The sequence below is a fragment of the Oreochromis aureus genome, linkage group 1 (genome assembly GCF_013358895.1).
Source record: "Oreochromis aureus strain Israel breed Guangdong linkage group 1, ZZ_aureus, whole genome shotgun sequence".
Taxonomy (NCBI): Eukaryota; Metazoa; Chordata; class Actinopteri; order Cichliformes; family Cichlidae; genus Oreochromis; species Oreochromis aureus.
The window spans coordinates 40548020-40572083 of record NC_052942.1 but is presented as its reverse complement, the minus strand read 5'-3'; the positions used below and the strand labels follow the sequence as shown (position 1 = coordinate 40572083).

Below are 24064 nucleotides of genomic sequence, written 5' to 3'. Positions count from 1 at the left end.
TGGGGAAACGATGCTACGGGCCACAGGGAAGCCTTTTATGTAATGGCACAGTCATGGAAACAACAGGACATTGTTGGAGTCCTAAAACATGTTGTAGGTTACCAGATCCTTCTCTTTGAAGTCGGCAGGTTTTCATTCATTTCCTGAGTTAATGTGAGATTTAGACTTTTTCCAGTTTGGTTTTATGTACGTCAGTAAATCCCCCGCTGGTGAATATCGACTCTTGAAGCTTTTTAGCTTGTTACTCATTGTCTCTTTGTGGGGATTTTGTTGAAAAATATAAATATCACAAACTTTTGTGAAAAATGCAAAATCAGCTTTTTGTTCATGATTTTGTTTGATTCTAATTTCATGATTAGCCTGCAGAAACAACCAAAATGTGCACAGCTTTCAGGGTGAATATTCATTTCATATTTGATTTACTTGCTCCGCTCATATTTTCATTACTTTTGGCTCAAATTAACCCTGTTCCCCGAGCCTGGTTCTGCTGGACGTTTCTTCTTGTTAAAAGGGAGTTTTTCCTCACCACTGTCGCCAAGTGCCTCGTAATATTAAGCGCCTTGGCTGCTGTAGTGACTTAAATTGAGCTGAACTCTCCTGCTGTTCCTGTAAATCAAACACTGCTGTTTCAGACGTTGTTTACACAAAAACAGGACGTTTGGACGCCTTCCCGGGTTCAGAGCAGCTGTGATTTTCTCTTTCAAAATCAAATCATTTGTCAGCCCCTCAGATTAATTATCTAATGTTCAGCCGGAGCTAGGGCTGGGCGATATGACCCAAAATTCATATCTCGATATTTTTTAGCTGGAAGGCGATATACGATATATATCTCGATATTTTTTTTTAAGCCATAAGGTAAGAACAAAAAGAGAGTTCTTAGTCAAAGCTGTGTCCCAGATGTCACACAGGCACTTTTATTAACATACAGCATAGATGTACATGAAGACATTACTCAAAAATAAATGATCAGCATTTATTAAATAATAATGCTCCATAAATAAAATAAAAAAATGTTGTTTTGTGCATAACAAAGAGCTCACAATTGTGCAGTCAAAATGTAAACTAAAAGACGCTGAGCATAATAACAAAGACAGATTTCACAGCTGCTCTGTTCCCAACTTCTACTGCGTGACTGACAGCCTGGAGTTTGAAATCCGCTTCGTAACCATGTCTCTGAACAGGAGCCATTTATGGTCCTTATACACACACAATCTGGTAATATTACGTTGAAGCACAGTACGATCACTCCGCGAGGCTCCTCGGTAGCCGTAATGCTCCGACAATCCATCAAGCGGTGCAGCTCCGTAGCTTAGCAAAGTCGAACTAAAACATTTTTTGACAGATTGCTGAGCGCTGTGTATCACATAAAATCGGTTCGCGGTCATCAAGCACAACCAGAATTCATACAAAAGGCGCGCAGTCAACTTTTGAGAGAATGAAAGGATTTCAGGCCGTGCATGGCGTTAGTGCGGTTAGCTCGTTAGCGCGGTTAGCTCGTTAACGCGGTTAGCTCGTTAGCGCGGTTAGCTCGCTAACAAGTTGATGCCGTCCAGCCCCACGCACGGGGCGATCCGCGGTAACTCGTTAACGGAGATTTGCCGTGTCCATCTTGTCGCTGCCTGCAGGTGAAGCGATGGGGGAGGAGGGGGAGTTGTGTTCAGTGAAGGAGAGGCGAGGCAGAGTAACGTTGCATAGAGACAGAAGTAGACGAAAGAGAGGCAAACTTGCGGCTCCAGTATAATTATAACGTAACACAGACTATATCGATATAAACGATATTGCCAGATCTTATATCTCGTATGAAAATATATTGATATTTTTAAAAAACTCGATATATCGCCCAGCCCTAGCCGGAGCTGCATTTTTGTCTTTGATGGGAGGCAAAACGCTCAAAAGAAAGCGACTCCTGGGATCCCTCCTAATGCCTCGTGTCGCGTTAAACAAAGGCCGGTGAGTGTGTGATCGCGCCGGGTTTTTTGCAGGGGTTTTCTCGGCTCCAGCATGTAAAGAAAATGTAAAGGAGGGTGTAATGCTCTCCCAAAGCTGCTCATCTGCTGGAGCGCTCAGCCCCGTCCGCTCTCCCCTGCAGGAAGGCTAATGACAGACGTGTAAGTAGGCAGCGTGACCTGTTCTGCTGCACATGGAGTTTATTTGCTGCAGCTTCCACCTTCTGCCCCCGCGGCACAAATACATCTGCGGCGCTCCGGCCCTGGGAGCAGCAGCAATCTGACAAGCGGCGCAGACCTAATCCAGGCCAGGTCTGCGGCTGTGTTTGCTATGCATCCCCTAGGTGTGGAATAAATACAAGGCCGGTAAGCAGATCTGCCTGGACGACCGCAGGGGGAGCGCAGGGCTTTCCAGCCTTACGATACATGCCTTGACGGGATGTCTCTTATCCATATATGTAACCTCATAACACTCTGCGCTTTTCACGAATAAGAACAGCTTTGATCTCCTGTGGAAAGTAATGCAGTTTTAATGTCCAACTTCAAGGGCCATTAGCTGCATTTTTATCAGTTAGCGAGGCCGCTTGGCGAATTTCTGAATGTCGAGTGGAGCGGGTGTTGCTCGCCTAGAGGTTAGAGAAGCAGGTTTGTGATTGGAGGGATGTCAGGTTGAGCTCCTCGCTGGGAAGAATGTGGGTGGGGAAAGCGGATGAGTAAAACTCTTCCCTCCCTGCAGCGCTGCAGCTGAGCTACCTTTGAGCAAGGCAGTGAACTCCCACCCCTCTGCTGCTTCAGAGGGTCAGAGGAAGGAAAACGAGATTATTTGAGGAGAATGGCATCAAGAGGCGCTTCGCCGATGCTGTCTGCGCGAGTTCAATCTTAGAAAAAGGAAAAGAGTCAAAGCGTGCTTTCAGTTTCAAACCCGTCAGGTGGTGCCGCCCTCCCCGCCCTCTGTCTCTGCACAGGTAGAGCAGACCAGGTGTGCCTGTTTAAACTTGCTGTGTAATTTGTGGATTAGCAGATGCCTCTAATGGCTAAAGTCAGCAGAGCGTTCCCTCTGATGCAGAGAGGAGGAGGGGAAGAAAAGGAAAGGAAAAAAGGGCAGAAGCTCAAAAGTTACTCACACATCACTTGTCGAATTTCTCGCTGCTTCACTCTGTCAATGTTCCTGCGGTGTCAGCACTTTAAAAAAGCTCCTTTTCCACTGTGTGTTCATCGTTTCACACGGAGCTGAGCGGAGGTACGTCAGACTTCAAGCTGCAGTTGCAGGAGCTGGACTTGTGCAGCTTCTGGCTAATTTGTGGGCCCAGGTGTGGCCAATGACACACCTGATGTTTGGCCCTTATCAGGTGGACCCGGGCCCAAAGAAGACTGAAAATCACTCATCCCCACATTGCCACAGATACAGAGACACAAAAAAGGACATTTCATGAAATTATTCAGTAGCTGTTTAGATTAAAACGTCTGTATTTAATGGATATTGTCCTGCAGCTGTCTGAGGTTTGCATCAGCATCATCATGTCACATGACAGCGATGCGTACCACCTGTGCCGTCAGTTCAAGTTTTCACTGATGAGTTTTTATTGGTGTAGTTTTGCTTTTTTCCCCTCAGCCTCGTTTACCTGCACGCATGAGACCAGGTGAGCATTTCACCTGTGACTGTCTGTCTCAGTTACCCCAGTTAGTAATTAATAGTAATAATAAATCATCAGAGGTTCTTGGAATTAGTTTAATAACAGATTTAAATGAGATTATTTAAGCCATCAGCTGATGCTCACTGGGTCGATTAGACCTTAGAAAAGGAAAAGAGGAAACTGATGTAGGAAGTATTAAGTATACGTAAAAAGGTGATCTCACTGTGGTTTATTTAGTAATTCCTCTGAGAATCATCGGCTCACAGTCGGGATACATGTTTATGAGAATGCTTGCTCCTAAATATTCCTACAGCACACAGTGGCTGCTGGACATGGTTTAAATCTGGAGTTTACATTAATGTTAAACTTGAGGTTACATATGTGTGTGTGTGCATCATACTGCAAATGTTTAGATTTTATTATGGTGTAAGACTTGTGCTGTTATAATACAGGTGTTTCCACCTGACATTTGGCCCAGATAAAGGCAGCCACACTCTTCCAGTCCCACCAACAATATGGCCCCAAATTTTCAGTCTTTTCATTCAGATTGTCAAACTCTGAATAATCACTGTGCGACTCTCCTCCTGCCCGCCTTCACACCTTTAGACAAAGCTTAGGTAATGATATGTTTTCGTTATTCTTTTTGATTGCACAGCACAGCATCTCCTAAAAACAGAAGAGTGCTCAACAGTACCGGAGAGATCTGCCACCCTCGGCCCGAGGTGCACGCCTTCCTCGCAGTAGCACAGATTCGGTTTTCGCCATGTGCGGCGTCCCCCCCGTCTTCCTGAGAAACGCTCGGCGCAGACACTTACGCATTCCTGACGGCACAAGGCATAACTTGTTACGGAGGCCGTTCACAGAGCTGCGTTAAGGTGAATCCAGACGCACACACTGGGCTGTGTGCAGCGAGAGGGGCAGCGTTGATTTAGGGCATTACTCAGACGGAGAGGGGAGAGAGGGGAGAAAGGGAGAGTCTCCCCTGACTGCATTAGGAGAGCCTCCAGCCTTTGTGATTCCTTTTGATCAAATCTCTGTGAAAGATGAGTGTCATGCCCTCTTCCAGCCAGCTGTGAGGGGACTGCCCTGTGACTCTGAGGGGGGAGGCGTGTGTGTGTGTGTGTGTGTGTGTGCACACATGTGTGAAAGAAAGGCATGCACACCTCTGTGCGTGCACGTGTGTGTGTGTGTCTGTGTGTGTGGGATTGGGAGGGAGCAGGCAGCTCCTGAGGTGAGAATGCCGAGTAGGAGGATCTCATTCCAATCCCCTGTGCCCAGTTTCAACACACACACACACACACACACACACACACACACACACACACACACACTGAACATCTTGAGTAGTTTAGAGCGAGTCCGGCATTAGAGGAGAGAAAGCAGAGGAGGCGTGTGTCTGTGTGTGTGTGCAGTGAGAGTAAAAGCACAGGGACTTCTTCTTCTCTCTTTTTTTTGTTCGAGTGGTGGCGGCTCTGTGTGTGTGTGTGTGTGTGTGTGTGTGTGTGAGGGAGAGGAGCACATGTGTGTCTGCTGTTGAAGGAGACGCTGCTGGGTGTGATGGCTCTTTCGCGTTAGTACTTGTGCGGACAGGAGAGTTGGAGGCAGTTGTTTTGTGGGACTCGCAGGGAATGGCAAACTCGGCGGTATCCCTGGAAACATCCGACTAATGACAATGGCTGAGGTAAGAGCGCTTCGCCGCCATCCTCCGTGTGCCGCGGCTCGTCTCGCACATCGTCAGGACATGATGAACAAAGACGGGCTGGATGGAGTTGTGCCGACTCGGGTGACAGGCGCGTTGGGTTGTTGAATGTAGACGTTCAGCGTGTCCTGATCCTGTTACTGATCGGGCAAAAACAGAAAGCTGGTCTCGAGCTGATATTTAGGGTTTCTGTTATCACACAGGCTGTGTGTGGATTTTTACACTTTACTCTTTCATAGTAAAGAATTAATGCCAGAAAAACTTTGTTTAAACTCCTTTAATAAGTTTAAAAATGTGAAATGTTGGTCAAACACGAGCAGCTGTGCAGGCAGAGAGTTTAAATTCACATAAAGATGATTTTAAAGTTTTTGAAACTTTCTTTCGTGGCATGTGTGCATCTCTGACTCGCTCTCAAACACTTGATGGAGACGTTATGTTCTTCACGCCAGTCACCGACAATCCAAAGAGAAAAACAACCCGGATGAGTCGAATTCTGCACTTCATGAAACATGATTCACTTCTTTTGTTCGCCGTTTCTTCCTCTTAGATAATATTCTGCATTCCTCTTTTTCTCTTCTTTGAATTTATTCTAAGGTGCTTGATTTCTGAGGCACTGAGAGGCCTGTTTGTGTGTCTGTGGGTTTGTTTGCAGAGTGGCGTGGCCTCTCGCCGCCTCTCGCTGCCGGCCGGGTCCTCGCGGCCGCAGCCTGTCGGAATGTAATTTAAGAGCCGCCTAATGTTTTGTTGCAGCCATCATGTAACAATTAGCTGAGCTGTCTGTGTGGCGGTGGCGGCGGTGGTGTTGGTAGCACCTCTTCACGCCTGTGTTTGTGTGTGTGTGTGTGTAAACAGTTTAAACAGCGTGGGTTTATCCCCCGTTAGCGGTTTCACTTCCACATCGGTGTGTGTGGAAAACGATAAGTGAGCGTGGAATAACTGTTATTAGCTGAACTGTCTGACCTCATGTTTGAAATACGTTGACATAAATCAGCTGAGATTTGAGGACATAATCAGTCACACACAGAATAATAAAAAAGCCTTTACGCTTCTTGAAGGTGTGAGGAGCAGATTTATAGCTGCGACGTTCGCTTTTTATTTTACAGCAGAATAAAAAAAGTGGAAGACAAATAAAAACTGAGAATGTAAATTCTTAGTAAATTACAGCTATCGTGTGTGTGTGTGTGTTTGCGTCCACACACACGTTGTTCTGCTAACAGGTTGCTTTTCTGAGGAGGCCATTACACCGAGGCAGCGATTTAGATTTATTTGTGCGTGAGGCAGAAATGCGAGTCGATCGGCCCTCGGTGACTTTTCCTCTCGTCCTCTCTCTCTTTATGCCAGCTGCTCTCTCGCTCTTTCCACCTTTTGTTTCCCTCTGTACCTCCGCTGCTTTCTGCGGGTGTCTCTCTGCTCTCCTCCAGCGCTGCAGGGCAACAGAAAACGATTCACAGCGAGTGCCCCGGCCTCGCTTTGTGTGTCTTTATATATAATGTGTGTGTGTGTGTGTGTGCTCCAGCCTCATCAGCTTCATTAGCTTCACGATGGTCCATCCGTGAGAGGATGAGGGGCGGGTGGGGGTATCTGTGTGTATCTGCTCCAGCCTTTTACCCCCTTCAGCGTCTCCTTGAGCTGCGATCCGCCCCTCGTGGCCCCCGTCCTACCCCCCTAACACACACACACACACACACACACACACACACACACCGCCCCGTGCTCTGCGCTGCCACCAAAAGGCTTGTGAGGATTTGTCAGCCAGATGTGACAAGATTGTCAAGAGGCAGCGAGGAGAGAGGGAGATCTGATATTAATCAGAGCGTAGCTGGGAGCCAAACTCCCTCAGACTCGGTGTACTAACATGTTCCCCTCATTTACTCGCTCTGCAAGCCAAACACTCCCTACAAGTTCCTAACGGGGAGCCACGAGCACCAGGAAGCCAACCAAACTTTGGCTCGCCTCCTTCTTCTCCTTCATCTCTTTGTCTGTAGACAGGCCGCTCTTCTCCTCCTCTCATGGATCTGCAGGTAAAGATCTTTTTTTGTCTGCTCCAGTGTTCAAACATGCGCTGCATTCATGTGTGTGATTGATTGCTGGATGAGTTTGAAATAACGAGTGTTTCACGCTGTCTTTGGGCTGTATGGAGTCCTAATAGGCTCAAACGCAGCTTGTCACTACTTGCACTCGCCCGGGCTTTTCCCGGGTTTGTCTCCTCCCGCTCAGGACCGGCCGCCGTCTTCCACAAACACTTCTGCTTTCATTTAAGGGAATTTTAAAAGCTGTGCTGATGTGCAGTAAACCCTGCGAGGAGGCTGGACGGTCCGGCAGCTGAGGGTTTGTTTAAAGTTCACATTTTTGTGATTGTTCTGGGTGATTTTGTTTTTTTAATTTCTTATTGTCAGCTGCTTCCTCAGAGCAGGGAGACGAAATCAGAAGCTCGCGTATCCTAACCTCACTATAACTAACGCTTGTCATCAAGTAAGACTCAACTACCAGCTGTCACCCACACACACACACACACACACACACACAGGCTGTGTCCATGGTGAGGTCAGGTGAAGCTGCAGGTTTTGGTGCTGTGCTGGTTTCACTGGTGGGAGATAAGCGAGCGGTACCAGGAGCACGGTCCTCCCTCCGAATTCCTGACTGATACTGTGTGTGTTGGCTTCTATCAAATATTCATTACTCTGTGTGTGTGTGTGTGATTTTTATTAAACATGCATGAATGCTGCTGGTTAATTTCAAAGTAAAACTTGACAGTTTTCTGAATGAACAGAGTCGCGTTGGTCTGAGTTTTTTGTGACTAAACTGCTGCTGTGTCATTTTTTTCCTTCATAACTTTAATGTCTGAGAGATAAAATTATATTTGAGCATTTCTGCAGTTTTGTGACTGTTTTCTGTTTGAAGCCATATTAGAGAAGGAAAATGTCGTGTTTGGAGAGAAATTCTTACTTTGTCTGAAAATCCAAACTGTAAAATTTAATGATGTAAAACAGAAAAGTGGAAAAATAAATTCTCATGCCATCGATATGTGGATCGGATTTTTTCTGCTCAGATAAACAACATCAGTCATTTTAATTTGAAATAAAAATCCAATGACTGTGTTTCGTATTAAACGGCATTATTAATTTTTATGAATAGATCAGTTATAAACCAAACTGAACAGGTTTGAGGAGGATTTACTCGAGCAGTGTTTTTACATTTTATCTCTCATAATTAATCTAATAAGTGTCAGTAAATAGTGTTTTCTGAATAAACTGCTTCGTGGTTTGGATGTTTGTAGGCGCTCGTGATAAAATCCTAAAAATAATAATAATAAATGATGATGATCTTTCTTTGATTTGTTGTTTCCAGCGTGAAGGGGAGAAATAAATTCTCTCTCTCAGCTCTCGGTGGGTTCAAGGATGTTTTCGCCAAGAATTTATCAATTTACACAAAAAAAGTAAAGCTGAGGGATATCTGTGCCGAATCGCAGACGATTTCTTCTTCCCATCATGCACACTTCCTGTTTTTATCCCTTCTGTGTAATCGTCGCGTTAACTGATTAATGGCTGACAGTAAAATGTGATCCCTCGTACTTGGCCGTCAGTCTCTCCCTTTTCCTCGCGGCTCTTTGGCAGCAGTCAGAGTCGAGCGAGCTGCTGCTAATTGATTAGTTTTCCAGCGCATTAGTCCAACGTGTCCCCGTCCATCCCCGCACGGCCCGCGTCCAAGCAGCTGTTCGCTCCCGCGAGTCTCTGAGGACGCGGACATATTTTAAAGAGTTTATTTTAAACGCCAGAGAGGACGATGTCATTTTCTTTCTCTGTGTGTGTGTGGCTGCAGCAGTGGACGCACACATGATGTTCCAGCTTCTTCTTTTCTTTCTGCGTCTGGCCTTGAAGGCGTGTTTGTGTTTTATTCCACGTATTTTTAAGACGCGGTGGAGCGAGAAAGCAGATCTGATCACCGGGAAGCAGCTGCGTTTAAAGCTTTTAATAATTCTCATAAAAGTGTCAGTCTTTGTAACGGCGGCGCAATAATGTGTGCAGGTTAACCCGAAGCCAGTAAAATCCATTGAACCCCGCTGCTGAGTGTGGAGAGATTTCACATCGTCAGAGTATGGATGCTGTTTTATGGCATACTTACCTCCACCTCCTCCTCCTGCTTCTTCTTCTTCTTCGCCTCTCACTTTTGTCTTGTCCTACCCTCACCTCCTCTCCCTCCGCGGCCTCCATCCCACACACGGCCTCAAACTAAATGCTGAAACAAACCGGAAAGACGGCGTCAGAATCAGAGCGTGCACGCCACGAGGCTGCATCTGTTTTCACGTTAAAGATGGGAGCGCAAACATGTCATACGAATGTATACAGAGAGAACCAAGGCTGCATGGCTTCCTTTGATTCTGCATCATTCATGCACCTGTTTGTTTAATCAGCAGAGCTGAGGTGTCATCACACGACCTCGGGACACCTGAGATGTGGAGGAAAGCGCTGAGAGTGGAAGTTGATTTTTCTGTGAATGAGAGGAACTCGCATTAAAGTGTTCACGGTTGCTCACCCGGTGCAGTGAAATGAATGCGTCCCCTCCTGACGACAGCGCGCTTTCGTTTTGTCGTTTATTCGATGCCCCGTGCTGTCACGGTGCTAATCGAAGACGTGTAACGTGGCGGCGGAGGCGGGGGGTGGGGGTTACACTGTTGTACATCGGCGATATAAAGAAAGTGACACCGTGTTAACTTTAGCTTGAAGAAGTCTGACGGGGACGCATCATTTTGTGCAATTAGTCTTCTTGTCAGCGGCGTCATTGATGCGTGCGAGCAGCTGCCGCTTTGTTGTGACAACAGCAAAGAGAAAGGGATGGTGGCGGTGGCGGGGAGGTGGGCGGAGGGTTGGTGGGTTCTTCTCGGTCACTGAGAGCGGCGGTAGCAGTGGCCTGCCCCGCGCTGCCATATTTCCTCCTCCACCTCTTCTTCTTCTTCTCAGGAACTCATGAAGTGACTCGCTAATTAAGATAAACGACTCCAAGCACTGGAATGTGTGTGTGTGTGTGTGTGTGTGTGTGTGTGTGTGTGTGTGTGTGATTGAGATGTATATTAGGAGGGGCAGCAGCAGGAGGTGTGTGTGCACCCACAGCGAGACGGGATTAGACTAATTGGGCCGTGTTGGGTCTCGGCGCTCTGTAATGATGGGATTATGTTGCTGAGAGATGAGCAAAGGGGTTTTCACACCTCGCCGCTGTCCCGAGGAGGCCGCCGTGGTCCTCGGGAGGTAAAACCTAACATAAGAGGCCGGCGGAGAGGGTGCAGACGGGGCGGCAGACGGCCGTCACAGGGCCGGAGGCCGGAGCTGCCACCCTGCGTTCAGGTAGCTGCCGCCACCTTCACCTCGGGTCCGTTTATTCGTCCTAACGATGCGAGGTTACCACGAGGTGAAGGACGAGCCCAGCCTCAAGCGTAGAACTGACTAAACGAGGAGGAGGAGGCTCCTTACCCATCCGCCCACGCTCTTCCTCCTCGTGGAGAGGGACCAGGCTCTAGTGGAGATGAGCATGCTGCTCATGTATACTAAACCCCCGCTGATCATGCATTATAGATGCGGAGGGAGAGAGGTGGCGGAGCGCAGCCACCCCAAGGTTTTCAGCATGTAGCGCTAACAACAGCGGCTTTGATCATAAATCTGATGATGCGCCTCCGTTCAGATATGACTCTTTTTTTTTTTAGAGGGAGCAGGAAGTGGAGTCATTTTTAGTGTAGGGCTCCTCTCTGCAGGTCGCTGCACAGTCAGCAGCTCCTCAGAAAACTTGACTCATTATTGTCGTCATCACTTCCTGCATCTTCATCCCATTAGCTGAGGAGGTAATGGACAGAGCCCTCTGAACCCTGTGTGCGTGTGTGTGTGTGTGTGCGTGTGTGTGTGTGTGCACACGCCTCAGGCTGTCATTGATTGGTTTTGTGGTCCAGGTGTGTCCGACCTGCCTGGCAGCCCTGCACACACACAGAAACACACACACACACACACACACACACACACACACACACACACACACACACACACACACACACACACACCTGTGTTAACAGGGCAAACCACGAAGTGATGGGAGAGAAATCACCAAAGGCAGTCGTGGTCCTTCTTTCAGTTTCCACGGGCGACTTGACGGTTGTACATTTTTTATGTAGCTTTGTAAGAAGAGCGAAGCTACAACCGCACACACACACACACACACACACACACTCAGCACTTCTTTTTTTCCTTGACTGCGTACTGAGGTGGAGGTTTGTTGTCGGGGTTCCAGTTTCTGATCACGTTTGCTGATTATTATTTTTTTAATTTAATTACATGATCTTCATATGTTTTATGGAAACACTGACGGATTTTTAAGGATGGACATAAATTACTCTAATTACAGTAAATTACTTTTCCTGCACAAACACAAAAACACGTTAAACAGCATGTTTGTGACTCTGCTGATCTGCTAACCACATTATGAAAAGACGTCAACTTCATCATAAACCATCAGCCAATGATTCAAAGAAATAAAGACTAGAATAAAAAAATCACGATGCCCATACGAATCCAACAGCTAAACAATCGTCGAGCTGGTTTGCAGCACAGGAGGAGTTTGCTGCTAAATCGACCTGACGTGATCCCAAAATTATTTCTAAAAAACAGAAGAAGGTTTTATATATATGTGGCACATTAATATGTGCTATGAACATGTGAATTCAGTGTGACACTAAGCACAGGAAGGCTGCTGGAGAGCACCACAGCTCTCAGGTGCAGCGCTCACCTGGTTTCCTCTGCAGCCACCGCATCGCTGCATGGAAAAAAACAAAAAACTGCACAAATAAATACTTTATTATTATTGTTGTTATTATTACCACCTGATGAGACTCTGAGGGTGACTGACTCGCTGCTTACCTGGAATCTAAAAATAACAATACAAATGTAACAATAATCATTTTATTCACTTTGTCAGTTTTTCCTTCATCTTTCTTCTCATTAAAAAATTGCATTCACTGTAATTTTAAATGTTTTGTTTTCACAGTTTTGATAATTTTGCAGATTTTTTGTTTTTGACACTTTGAATATTTTTACTGCCTTCAACACCAAATATAAATGCAGCACTCTGACACTTATTATCAGTCAAAGCTGCCTAATTACAAACTTTAAAATGTGTTAAATGCTTTTTAAAACCTGCAGCTGATCGTCTCCATGCTCTGCTGCTCAGATCTGCTTTGGTTTTTCTACAGGTCATTTTAACCCCACACAGGTGTTAAATTACTGGTGATTTTCTGTAAGAAATACATGAAATATTTTTCGTTTGGTAATTTATAAAATTACAGAGAGGCCTCGACATCAGTCGTGTCAGGTCTTGATGTCAGGAATTTGGTGTTTCCGTTAGTGTCCCACATCCAATGTGACTAAACGTGTGAAAGGCCTCTGCAGTGTTTTAATGTAAGGAAAACTGTTCAAAACACAGGAAAAGAAAACCTGCAGTTTATCTGATTTTATCTGCTTTCTGTGTGTGTGTGTGTGTGTGTGTGTGTGTGTGTGTGTGTGTGTGTGTGTGTGTGTGTGTGTGTGTGTGTGACAGGCTATCTGCTGCACTTTGGTGAACTGTAACTGTGACAGCTTCAAGCCGGGGAAGCTGAAGAGGAGGCAGTGTGAAAACTGCAAGCATGGCTGGGTGGCTCACGGTAAGACGAGAGTTTATCGTTATTATCAGTCAGAAATCTTTGATTTAAAAAGCTTTCACACTGAAATCTGAATCTATTTATCTGTGTGCCAAAGAATCAAATTTCCAGTTTGCTGACAGACTCACAAATAAAACCATTAAAATGGAATCAAGAAAGTAGCTTCCTGTCTTTAGTTTTATTATTTTTCAGATTTACTGTAAGTGAAACGTGCAGCTGTGTCCTGTGAGACCATAAGATGTGAGCTGTGTTTAAATGTTAAATAAAGGAGAGCAGAGCATTGTTGAAGTTTTGAGCATGAGACGGATGCTGTGGTCAGGGAGATTTTACGACCACGTTTAAATTTAAACAGAGATGCAACATGAACCTGGAGTGTGGCTGCAGAACTGCACAGCATTGTTCACATGGATGTGTTTAAATAAAGTTAGAAAAGACTCTGACAGTGAGCGCAGTGATGACGCTGTCGCTTTTACAGGTTTAACTGTTTTTACAGCAGAACCAGGTTAAACATCAGGAACCGTCACAGAGAGAAAACCTGCGTGTAATCGAGTATCCCACGACGCACGACGACATGTGTGACCCTCTGCCTTCATTGGTGTGCGTGACTCCTGTTGTTCACGTTTGCTGACTCAGGAGAAAAAAGTGTTGATTTTAAAGATGACACAGAACCCTGAGCTCCTGTCTGCAGTACATCCCAGTTTACTCCTAGCAGACACCAGCTGAGACATCCCAGTTTACTCCCAGTCTGTCGTTCTTCCTTACATAAATAAGACGTTTCCAGAACCCTGCAGACACAATCGGTCTATTTAAAAGAAAATCGCAAACAGAAAATCAAAAAGAATTCATTTTTCTTGACTGAGGATTTAATTCACTAAATATTATTTATGCAGCTTTTTTTTTTTTTTTTAAAGCAAAAGCACGAAGTAAAAAAACCCAAAACATTCTTTGAAATCTCACAAAGGCCAGAAAAGTGTGATTTAAAGTAAGAGTACTTAGAGTAACGCCTGAAGGCTTTTTGTCCAGAATTGTCTCCGTCTGTTGGACTCAGATGCTGAAACACGAAAGCTCATCACTTTATTGTGATATCATCTGAAAATCTGGAGAACTGGAGCTGTTTTCTGATTTATGTGAACCGAACCTTTAAAAGTCATTTAGAGTCATCGCTCTGTGGCGCAAACACAGAGGAGCGTGGTGGACTAACAGGGCGACCGCAGCGGGATTTTAACGATCGCTGAAGCTCTGGAAGTCAGAGTTTACAGAGCGAGAGTCACATTTATTTCCTGTAATTATTCTAATGTGTCCAACACTCTGCATGAATCACCATCATTTTGTGTTCTGATGATTATTTCTGCAAAACAGACTTGAATGCTGCGTTATTTGCTCCAGTTAACATCGTCCTCCACCAGTAATACCCACTCTGATGTCATACACACACAATATTTTACTTTACACACAAGAATCAAATATCTCTGATTTATGTCCACACGTTCAGCGTTTCATTACTTTCATAGAGCACGAAGTTAGACTCCAGAATAAGGTTTCATCAAGTGAAATATCCCCGAAATCTAAAGCCAAATTTCTAAAGGACAAAAAACGAGTTAAAATAAAATGTAAATGACATAAAAATAAATAACTAAAGAAGTTCAATAAATAAAAATCTAAATAAAATGTAATAATACTGAATAAAAATAAACAAAATTAAGGTATTATAATAAAAAAAGCTAAATTAAAATTTTGTTAAATAAAACTTAAAATAGAAATTATATTTTTTTTTAAACAAAATAAATAAAATGATCGAAAGAATAACAAGTAAATTAAAAAGTAGTAAAACGATCTAACAGGAAATTGCTCATTAAATGAAACCAATTAATAATAATAAAGATTAAAGTTGCTGAGCAAACTGAAGTGCAGTGAACAGGTTTTATTTGTTGTCCAACATTTAATCACATAACTAATGAAGATTATTGTTTATTTATTTTTAATTCTTTTTCTTTTGTTCCTGTCTTTATTTGATTTGTTACATTTAGGCCCAAAGATTCGACCAATCAAAAATAGATTAATAAATGCCTGAACTCAATTTAATAATGCAAGCGGAGTGAGAGAGCGGACAGGAACGTGAAATGTGAACATGCAGTAGCACAAACACACATGCACCACCCAGGCGGAGCTGATTTAAACTCTGTAAACTCAGATTAATCTAATCTGCTCAAATGTGACCCCTGTGTTTCAGCCCTGAGCAAGCTGAAGGTGCACCACATGTACCAGAGCAGCCAGGTGGAGATCGTCCACTCCAACGTGGTGTTCGACATCTGCAGCCTGATGCTGTACGGCACGCAGGCCATCCCCATCCGCCTCAAGATCCTCCTGGACCGCCTGTTCTCCGTCCTGAAGCAGGAGGAGGTGATCCAAATCCTGAACGCGCTTGACTGGACGCTGCAGGACTACATACGAGGATACGTGCTGCAGGTGAGCACTTAGGACTGCAGAAACCTCGGCTGGTGTGCGCGACATTTCAGGAACAGTTTGACTGAACATGTTAGCGTTCAGCAACAATCTGCGGCACGACGCCACCTGCATGTGTGGCTGCCAGGAGTCAGCTCATCAGTCAGGGGAGCAGGGATTCGATGATCAGGTTCACAAAGTGGTCGTCGTTCACGTTTGAATAGAACAGTAAGTAACCTTGCACATTAAAAAAATGTGTGCCTGATGCACCTGTGGACACCTCATGAGTGACACCTGTGCTGCATCTGGCTGCAGCTGGAGAAGCTTCAGAAAGGCTCTGTGAGTGAGAAAGAGGCCTTCTATCGTCTGTGTTCATACATCAGTTTAAGGCTTCAGTTTAGCTGCCTCCAGGGTTTATCCTAAGCTAAGCTCAGCGCTCTTCTACAAAGAAAAGTTCTATAAAAATTAATTTAATAATTTTACAAAAGAAATCACGATGGGGGACGTTGCTTTTTTGCTGATAGCCACAGACTCTGCTTACAGTCGTATTCTGAGTGCATCGGTCTGTAAATGTGTTTTCTTCTGCTGGAGCCGTTTAACATGGGAGTCTATGGAGAGCGACTCACCGAGACTGGAGCCTCTAGTGGATGTTAGAGGAGGTGCAGGCTGATGTCTGACTGTTCACTTATTTCACAACAATCTGTGCATTTCTTTGTTAATCGTAACCATTTGATAAACACAGACATGTCATCTCTCACCACAACCGGTTGCAGCAGATGGCCCCGCCCCTCCCTGAGCCTGGTTCTGCCGGAGGTTTCTTCCTGTTAAAAGGGAGTTTTTCCTTCTCACTGTTACAAAAGTGCTTGCTCATAGGGGATCATATGATTGTTGGGTTTTTCTCTGTATCTATTATTGTAGGGTCTACCTTACAATATAAAGCACCTTGAGGTGACTGTTGTTGTGATTTGGTGCTGTATCAATAAAGTTGAATTGAATGTTAGATTCAATTCAAGCTGTTGGATTCAGTTTTGTTCTGGCCAAAATCTCTTTCAGAGAAACCTGAAATAATCATCTATAACTTTGTGTACTGCATGTTTTTTTGAGTGCATGGAGGAGATGAGCATCTGTGAGGCAAGAACGATTATTTCCGATATTATTGGACGTGCATTACGACGCAAGATCAATGCATATTTTTAAATATCACGCCTTCACTTCCTTCCTGTTTTTCCAGCATTTTGTGGACTCAGGTTGTGTTCAGACTCAGATTTTTGGCCGCCGCAGTGACGAAAAACAAAGTTAAAACACTTTCCTGGATAGACGTGTGAGCGGGACACCTGAGAAACACCACCGCGGCCTGGAGAGTACTTGAAGGGATAGACTGAAGGAATTTCTGAGGATTGCGAGGGAGGAGGGGGAGGGGGTGTCAGGAAATCATGCCTGACGCCAGGCAGGAAAGGGCGGGGGTGTGCCGCGGCAAAGCGATGCCACAAGCCGGTACCCCGCCGAGACGGTACCACCGGGCTCGGGGAGGTCTCCGAACTGCGCCCGGTACATTTGTAAACATTATGTCTTTTGCTCCAGATTTCCTCTCAAGCCGGCGCCAAGCCGGCCGTGTCCGAGGCTGCAGGCGCCGTGTCAGGCGCGCACACAGATCTCACTTCGATTAGTACATCATCAAGTATTCAAGCTGGGCTGCGTTTAATTCATGTTAGCTCATCTAATGGCGAACGTAGAGTCAGAATCCTCGACAGGCACCCAATGAATGCTCTGTGATGAAATATTAATCGCGGTTATGGCACGAAGCCGCTCCTCACTTTCAAAGACCCCCAAACTCACATGTGATTACAGCCGGGCTGAGGGAGAGAGGACCCGCTTGATCAATGCACGGCGCCTTCTGCTCACCCCACCCTCGCCGCAGATATGTGTGTGTGTGGTATGTTGTGCACGTATTTATTTGCGCTCGCCTTTGGGAGTGTGCGCGTGCGTGTGTGTCCTGCCGATGCAGAGCAGGCACATCCACATGATTTAAATGAAGAGAAATGACCTGCGAGATGAAGCGCTGCGTGTCTGCGTAATGAGCTTTCTCAGGGTTCTGCGCTGCCCGCTCGCATTAACACTCCATCTGATTCCTTTATTTAGCCGCCCTGCCAATCTGCTTTATAAGGTGTGTCGTGCAGCCCACTGTGTGAATATGTATGAGCAAACCAGCAGACACTTTTAATGCCGATGATGAAACCGCTCTCTCCTTTCTTTCTCCTACTTCCCCTGCCCTCTCCTCTCTTCTCTCTGCAGGATGTCGCGGGGAAGGTGTTGGACCGTTGGGCGATCATGACGTTTGAGGAGGAGATCGCCACGCTGCAGCAGTTCCTGCGTTTCGGGGAGACCAAATCCATCGTGGAGCTGATGGCTCTGCAGGACAAAGAGGGCCAGGCAGTGCTGGTTCCCAGCACCCGCACCAACTCCGACATCCGCACGTTCATCGAGCGAAACACCCCCCGCACGGCTGCCAACCTCTCCGCGTCCAAGACCGATAAGCTGAGCGGCAACAGCATGCACCACTTCGAGAACTTCATCAACAGCATGGCCTTCATGCTGCCGTTCCAGCTGCTCAGCTCTGTCCCGGCGCCGTTCCTGGGCTCGCAGACAGGGGCGATGCAACAGCAGCACCAGCAACATCAGCAGCACCAGCCGCTGTGCCGCGGGCCGATGGAACAGCAGGGCCAGCGGCAGGACGTTCAGGGGCGGGATGGTCTGCTCAGGGACAATCACCCCTCTCTGTCGCACCCGTCAGAGAGCACGCTGCTCAGCTCCGGTGCCATCTCGTTCACGGCTGACCTCGACCGAAGTGGAGACAAGCCGGTGGACGGCCTCTCCGCCGGCACGAAGATCGAGGCCGAGGACTTCTCCACCAGTGACAATTACTCGGACGGGCCCTCCACACCGTGCACGCCGTCCATCAGCTCCGACGTGACCCAGATGTCACCGGAGAGCAAACTGCGCTCGCTGGACAGAAACGGGAGCGGTGGCGGCGTCTCGGGAGGTGTCGCCGGAGGAGGCTCTCTGAAAAAGGGTCGTGTGTTTTGCAACGCCTGCGAGAAGACGTTCTATGACAAAGGCACGCTGAAAATCCACTACAACGCAGTGCACCTCAAGATCAAGCACAAGTGCACCATCGAGGGCTGCAATATGGTGTTCAGCTCGCTGCGCAGCCGCAATCGCCACAGTGCCAACCCAAACCCGCGCCTCCATATGCCCATGAACCGCAACAACCGCGATAAAGACCTGCGGAGCAACTTGTCCGCTGATGAGAGCTCTCAAGGAGAGAAGAGGCCTGAATACGGCACCCCCATCTCCATCTGCTCTGCAGAGAGCCAAAAATCGGTGTCCAGCTATATGGTGAGCCACATGGACTCTGGCTCCAAGCTCCACAGCAGCTCGTTCCCCAGCATGGGCCAGAGCGGCATCCTCTTCCCAAACTTAAAAACAGTCCAGCCAGTCCTGCCTTTCTACAGAAGCCTGGTAACCCCGGCTGAGCTCGCCAACACCCCGGGAACGCTACCCTCGCTTCCTCTGCTGTCCTCCTCTGTGCCCGTCAAACCCATCACAGCCCCCGAGCCCTGCACGACTGACCCGATACCAAAGAAAAAGTCTCGCAAGTCCAGCATGCCAATAAAGATAGAAAAGGAGATGGTGGAGCGAGACGAGCAGGATAAGGAGAGCAGCTCCGAGGATGAGGCTCCCTTACACGGCAGAGACAAGGACGAGTGCGACGGTAACAAAGAGGAAGGACGTCTGTGCACAAGACAAGCTGGGGAGGAGAAGGAAGCCAGAGAAGCGTACCAGGGCAAAGACATGGAGAGAGAGCAAAGTTTGGAGAGAGAACTGACAGAGAGGGCAGACAAAGACGACGGCTCGAGGCTAGCCGAGACTGGCGTCATCACCTGCGCGTCCTCCCCCTTCGAAAACAGGCTGATGGACAATCACTGTGACGACAGCTCGCTCTGCCAGGACCCCGACAGCAACACAGAGAGGGAGGACCGCGAGCACGCCCTCAACAAGATGTCAGAACTCAAGTGGGACGACGGCGAGCACAGGCTGACGAATGGTGGCGGCCTCCAGCTCATAGAGAGGGAGGCGTCCGATGGCTGCGGAGATGACTACGGAGACTCGGGGTTATCTCACCTCGATCCCGAAGCCGTCCTGCCGCACCACTGTGAGATCTGCAGCAAGAACTTCAAAAACCCCTACAGCGTCAAGATGCACTACCAAAACGTCCACCTGAAGGAGATGCACATGTGCACGGTGGACGGCTGCAACGCCGCCTTCCCCTCCCGCAGGAGCAGAGACAGGTGAGAGGAGCTCGATTTCTCCTCCTGACACAAGTGCACGTTTGAGTATTTTAACAGTAACTTAAAGTCATGACTCCAAAGTTCTGCCTGCATGTCTGTGCAGCACCACGTCAGGTTTCTGTATTCATGAATCTGTAGGAAAAATTAAAAACTGCATCTGTTTGCACTGACGGTGCAGCCGCAGCTGAAAATGCATCTGCTTTAACAAACTGTTTCCTCGAGCCTCGTCAATCAAAAACAGAGTCAGGCTTTGGCGCTCACTGCTGATTCCCTCACAGGTTAAAGACTGTACGTGTGTGATGACAGCCCGTTCTCATGCTGGCTGCGTCTCACAGATACAGATCGATCCATTTGTACTTATAAAGCACCAAATCACAACAGCAGTCGCCTCAAGGCTCATTATAGTGTAAGGTAAAATATCAATAGACCATCAGATGACCCCCTGTCAGTTAGCATTTGGTGACAGTGGAGAGGAAAAATTCACAAACAGGAAAAAACCTCGCCTGCTCCAGATTCAGGCTCTCGCTCTTTGAAAGGGGACAGTTCAGCATCACCATAGCGACAGAACAGCAGTGTGACCCCTGCGAATCAGAACGTGTTAAAAAGGAGTTTTTCTTCCCCGGTGTCGCATACTGCTTGCCCGTAGTCGTCCCTGACTGTTGGGTCTTTACTGTATAAAGCGACCGTTGCTGTGTTGTATGTTGTGTTGTTTTGGTGCTATATAAATACAGCTGAATTGAACTGAACCTTCATCAGCTAATAGCAGTACTAATCTACATTTCGGAAGGTGGTTCTCAGATACTTTGTACCCAAACCACTCCACAGGGCTAAAAACGCTGCCCTGTCTTAATGTTTGTGGAAAACAGCCACCGTGTCACCTGAAATCTTGTCACCTTGTTTTAATTATATTGTTAAAGACACTGAAGACACTTTTTATCCGAACCTTCCAAAAGTGATCCAAACTCTGATACCCTCCTCTCTCTCAGTGCGATGTGCACTCGGATTCAAACGGACGCTCATCACTCTTTGTGCAGCTGCAATAACAATAAATGTTCCAGATGAAATTTTGAGGTAAACAGCTGTAAACTGACTGAAACACTCACAGTGTAATGTTTGTTTTTCACCCGCAGACACAGCGCCAATCTGAACCTGCACCACAAGCTGCTGACCAAAGACTCCTTCAGCCCAGCCAACGCCCTCTACTCTCACTCCTCCCTTTGTCGAGACAGAGACTCTGCCGGGCTGGAGTACTTCCAAGAGCAGCGGGACCGAGACCCACCCCACCGGGACCCGAGCGGCCAGACCTCCGTCATCTTCCGAGGGCACAACCGCATGGGTCTGGTCTTCCCGATGAGCAAAATGTCCACGGCTCTGGACAGCACTGAGGCGTCTCCGGTGGGAGAGACTCAGGGATTGGGAGGTGGGGAAGGCGGTGTAAGTGGGGAGGATGGGGCAGTCCTGGACCTGAGCACCTCCTCCTCTGCCCCGCCTCGCGGCAGCGCTCAGTCTTCCTGGGACTCAGACGGAGCTGGGAGCGAGGAAGGGGAGGGGGCCGAGGAAGACGAGGAGGAGGCGCTCCCCGTGGAAGACAGCGATGAAAGCTGCGATGGGATCGGCGTGGGTAGGCCCGGGGGCGACGAGCTTCCGCTCGAGGGGGGAAGGACCCTGGGCTGTGGTGAGGGAGGACAAGGAGGGCTTCAGGGAGGTGGGGGTGGATCTCCAATAACGTGCCACGTCTGCCAAAAGGTCTACAGCAACAAGGGCACATTCAGAGCCCATTATAAGACTGTCCATCTGAGACTTCTTCACAAGTGTAAAGTCCCCGGCTGCGACACGTCGTTCTCCTCCGTACGGAGCAGGAACAGGCACAGCCAGAACCCGAACCTCCACAGGAACCTGGCTGTTAGCTCGGGTTCCCCCATGGAACAGGAGTAGGGCTCTGACCTCAAAGGCCAACATTTACTTTGTCCAAGTTGTCCTTTTGTTGTTTTTCCTGGGCGCGTAATAAAGAAGGCTCACCCGTTAGCACTTTTGAAACATCACGCCATCATTCATCCGTTACTTTAGGCGAGAAAGGGACGAGCAGAGAGGAAACCAAATTCATTTAAAACAACCAAAACCTGCACAGGTCAGCCAGTTGGTTTCAGTGTCGTGTCGTGCTGATTTATTTTAAATTGGTTTGCCTTTGAGCCCTTTAAAAAAAAAATCATCCGTGTGGACTAAAGTTTTCCTTGTGTTGTCGAATCACGGAGCCGTGTCCTGCAAGTGTTTTTTTCTCTTCCAGTGTTTCTGTCGTCGGACGTCCACGTCTGCCCCGTGAAGCCGTAGTGAAGTAACTCCTACACTCGTCATTTCACTCGTTCCAGCAAAACAGTCTCTGTTGAAAAGCTATTGTGTTGTGAGGTAGAACAATAAGTTATTGTACGGTGTTTCTATGATCTGTCTTTACTGTTCTCTTTGTTGCAAACTGCTAATGTTGACCAAAGATTTTTCTCAGTTCACAGTTGTGTGTGTGTGTGTGTGTGTGTGTGTGTATGGACCCTTCGTGTTGTGGGAGGGGTTATGCAGTATTAAGAGGTCCGCCCGGTCTTCGCTCACCTTCATCGTTTTTAACAGCAGTATTCAGGCGTGGGCGTGGCCTAAAACAGTAAAATATATAGAAAATGTTGACTGAAAAGGTGAAATCCTGTTTTTTGTTGGTGTTTTTGTAAAGAAATGTTCTCACGCAGCCAGACTTGATGTTGTTCGCGTGGTTTCTTGCAGTAACCTCACCGACTGGACAAACGGCAGAAAGATGCCACCTCTGGAGGCAGGAAGGATGTACTGTGAAAGAGTCAAACACTGAGAAATAATCATGAAAAAATGCAGTTTCTGAATCTGGCCCCTTCCCCTGAGCACACCTTACACAAAGAGCCGGAAACAAAATGTTTGAGCTGTAGATTCTGTGAATAATTTGTTCTGAAAGACACCAAAAGAAAAGAAGCTGTGTAAAATGGAAGAATTTCGCCACTAACATTACGTTTCTTTACGTGAACATAAACACTGTGTTGTACATTCCTGATTTCACCATGGTTTACTGTTCTGGTTTTGCTCGGTATTCTGCATATTTCCTTTCAGTCTGTATTTAAACGCGTGACTCAGATTTAAGGTCGCACTCGTTTGTTGTTTGGATTCGTTCATATTAAAAAAAGAGCAAAAACCGAGACATGTGGATAGATGTTCATGTTTCTTTTGAATTAATGTTACAATATTCATTCAGTTTAATAAAAAGCCATATGTTTGCAAGACTCCAGTCACTTATTTTGAATTCCTGCATTAAAAACATGTCGGTCTGTACGCTGCACAAAACTTTTCATCAGGTCACTGAAAACTACTGTTAACGAAACAAAAGATTCAGAGCGTCAGGACACTCTCAAAAGTCCCAGAAATATTTCTGTGTCATGCAGTGATGCAACTCCGGAGTTGAAGGCAACCCGTGCAGCTTGTTAGCTAGCTACTCCACATCGACTGCCGTCTACGACGTCCTTCGGTTATGACGGGAAATCTCTGAAGAAATGAAGAAATAGTAGCAAACTTTATAGTAATAACCAGGAACAAGTAATTAACTGTAAATTATGTTAATTCATGTAATAATATAAAATCAGAAGAAAAAAACTGAGTGTGACTTTTTTGTCTGCATTAAATCTCAGCTAAATATAACATTACAGCGTCCACTGTTGGACACATATAGACTAAAAATGCTCGTAATTTGTGGACACATGTAGACGCTGCTCTAGTGTCGCTTTAACACTGGCGGTTTTGCAGTGTGTCCAGTGTGTGACTTGTAAACATTCAAAGATTGAAAGAGCTGTTTTGTGGCATGTGGCTATGAATACAGAGTGAGAGCGCACGCTGGACCAGATTCATGAAGCCTGTTTTTAGGCTTCGCTCTCCTGCTGACTGTTGACGTCTGTGTGATGTCACAGCTCAGCTGACAGCAGAAGCAGAGGGAAGGTGGGAGACTCAAAGAAACTGAAAAGGCCAGTTTAAAATATAACAGCAGCTCTGAAAAATCATTTTCTAAGGCTTAATGGTGAATTATACAAAATAAAGTGTTTTCAAATCACAACAACAGTCGACTCGAGGTGCTTTGTATGCTAAAGATGGTTACAGATACAGCGCTTTTCTACTCTGAGTACTCAAAGTGCTTTTCTGTCTACCCTTCACACACAACCCGGGGTCAATATCTTGCCCAAGGATGTTTGGCATGCAGGCTGAAGCAGATCAACCATCAACCTTCCGATTAGTAGATGACCTGCACTGCCTCCTGAGCTACAGCCACC

General features: G+C 46.7%; 1 protein-coding gene across 2 annotated transcripts; it reads left to right on the top strand.

Moving 5' to 3' along the window:
• Positions 1-4940: 4940 nt before the first annotated feature.
• bnc1 (basonuclin 1) lies at positions 4941-23029 on the top strand. Of its 2 annotated transcripts, none has more exons than XM_031738321.2 (5): positions 4941-5261; positions 12852-12954; positions 15182-15417; positions 17686-19742; positions 20873-23029. In XM_031738321.2, the coding sequence occupies exons 1-5, from the start codon at positions 5247-5249 to the stop codon at positions 21675-21677; spliced, it is 3216 nt and encodes a 1071-aa protein (XP_031594181.2). In that variant the 5' UTR covers positions 4941-5246; the 3' UTR covers positions 21678-23029. The 2 variants fall into 2 exon arrangements, with proteins under 2 accessions (XP_031594181.2, XP_031594182.2); XM_031738322.2 differs by lacking the exon at positions 4941-5261 and adding an exon at positions 5273-7300.
• Positions 23030-24064: the final 1035 nt, after the last annotated feature.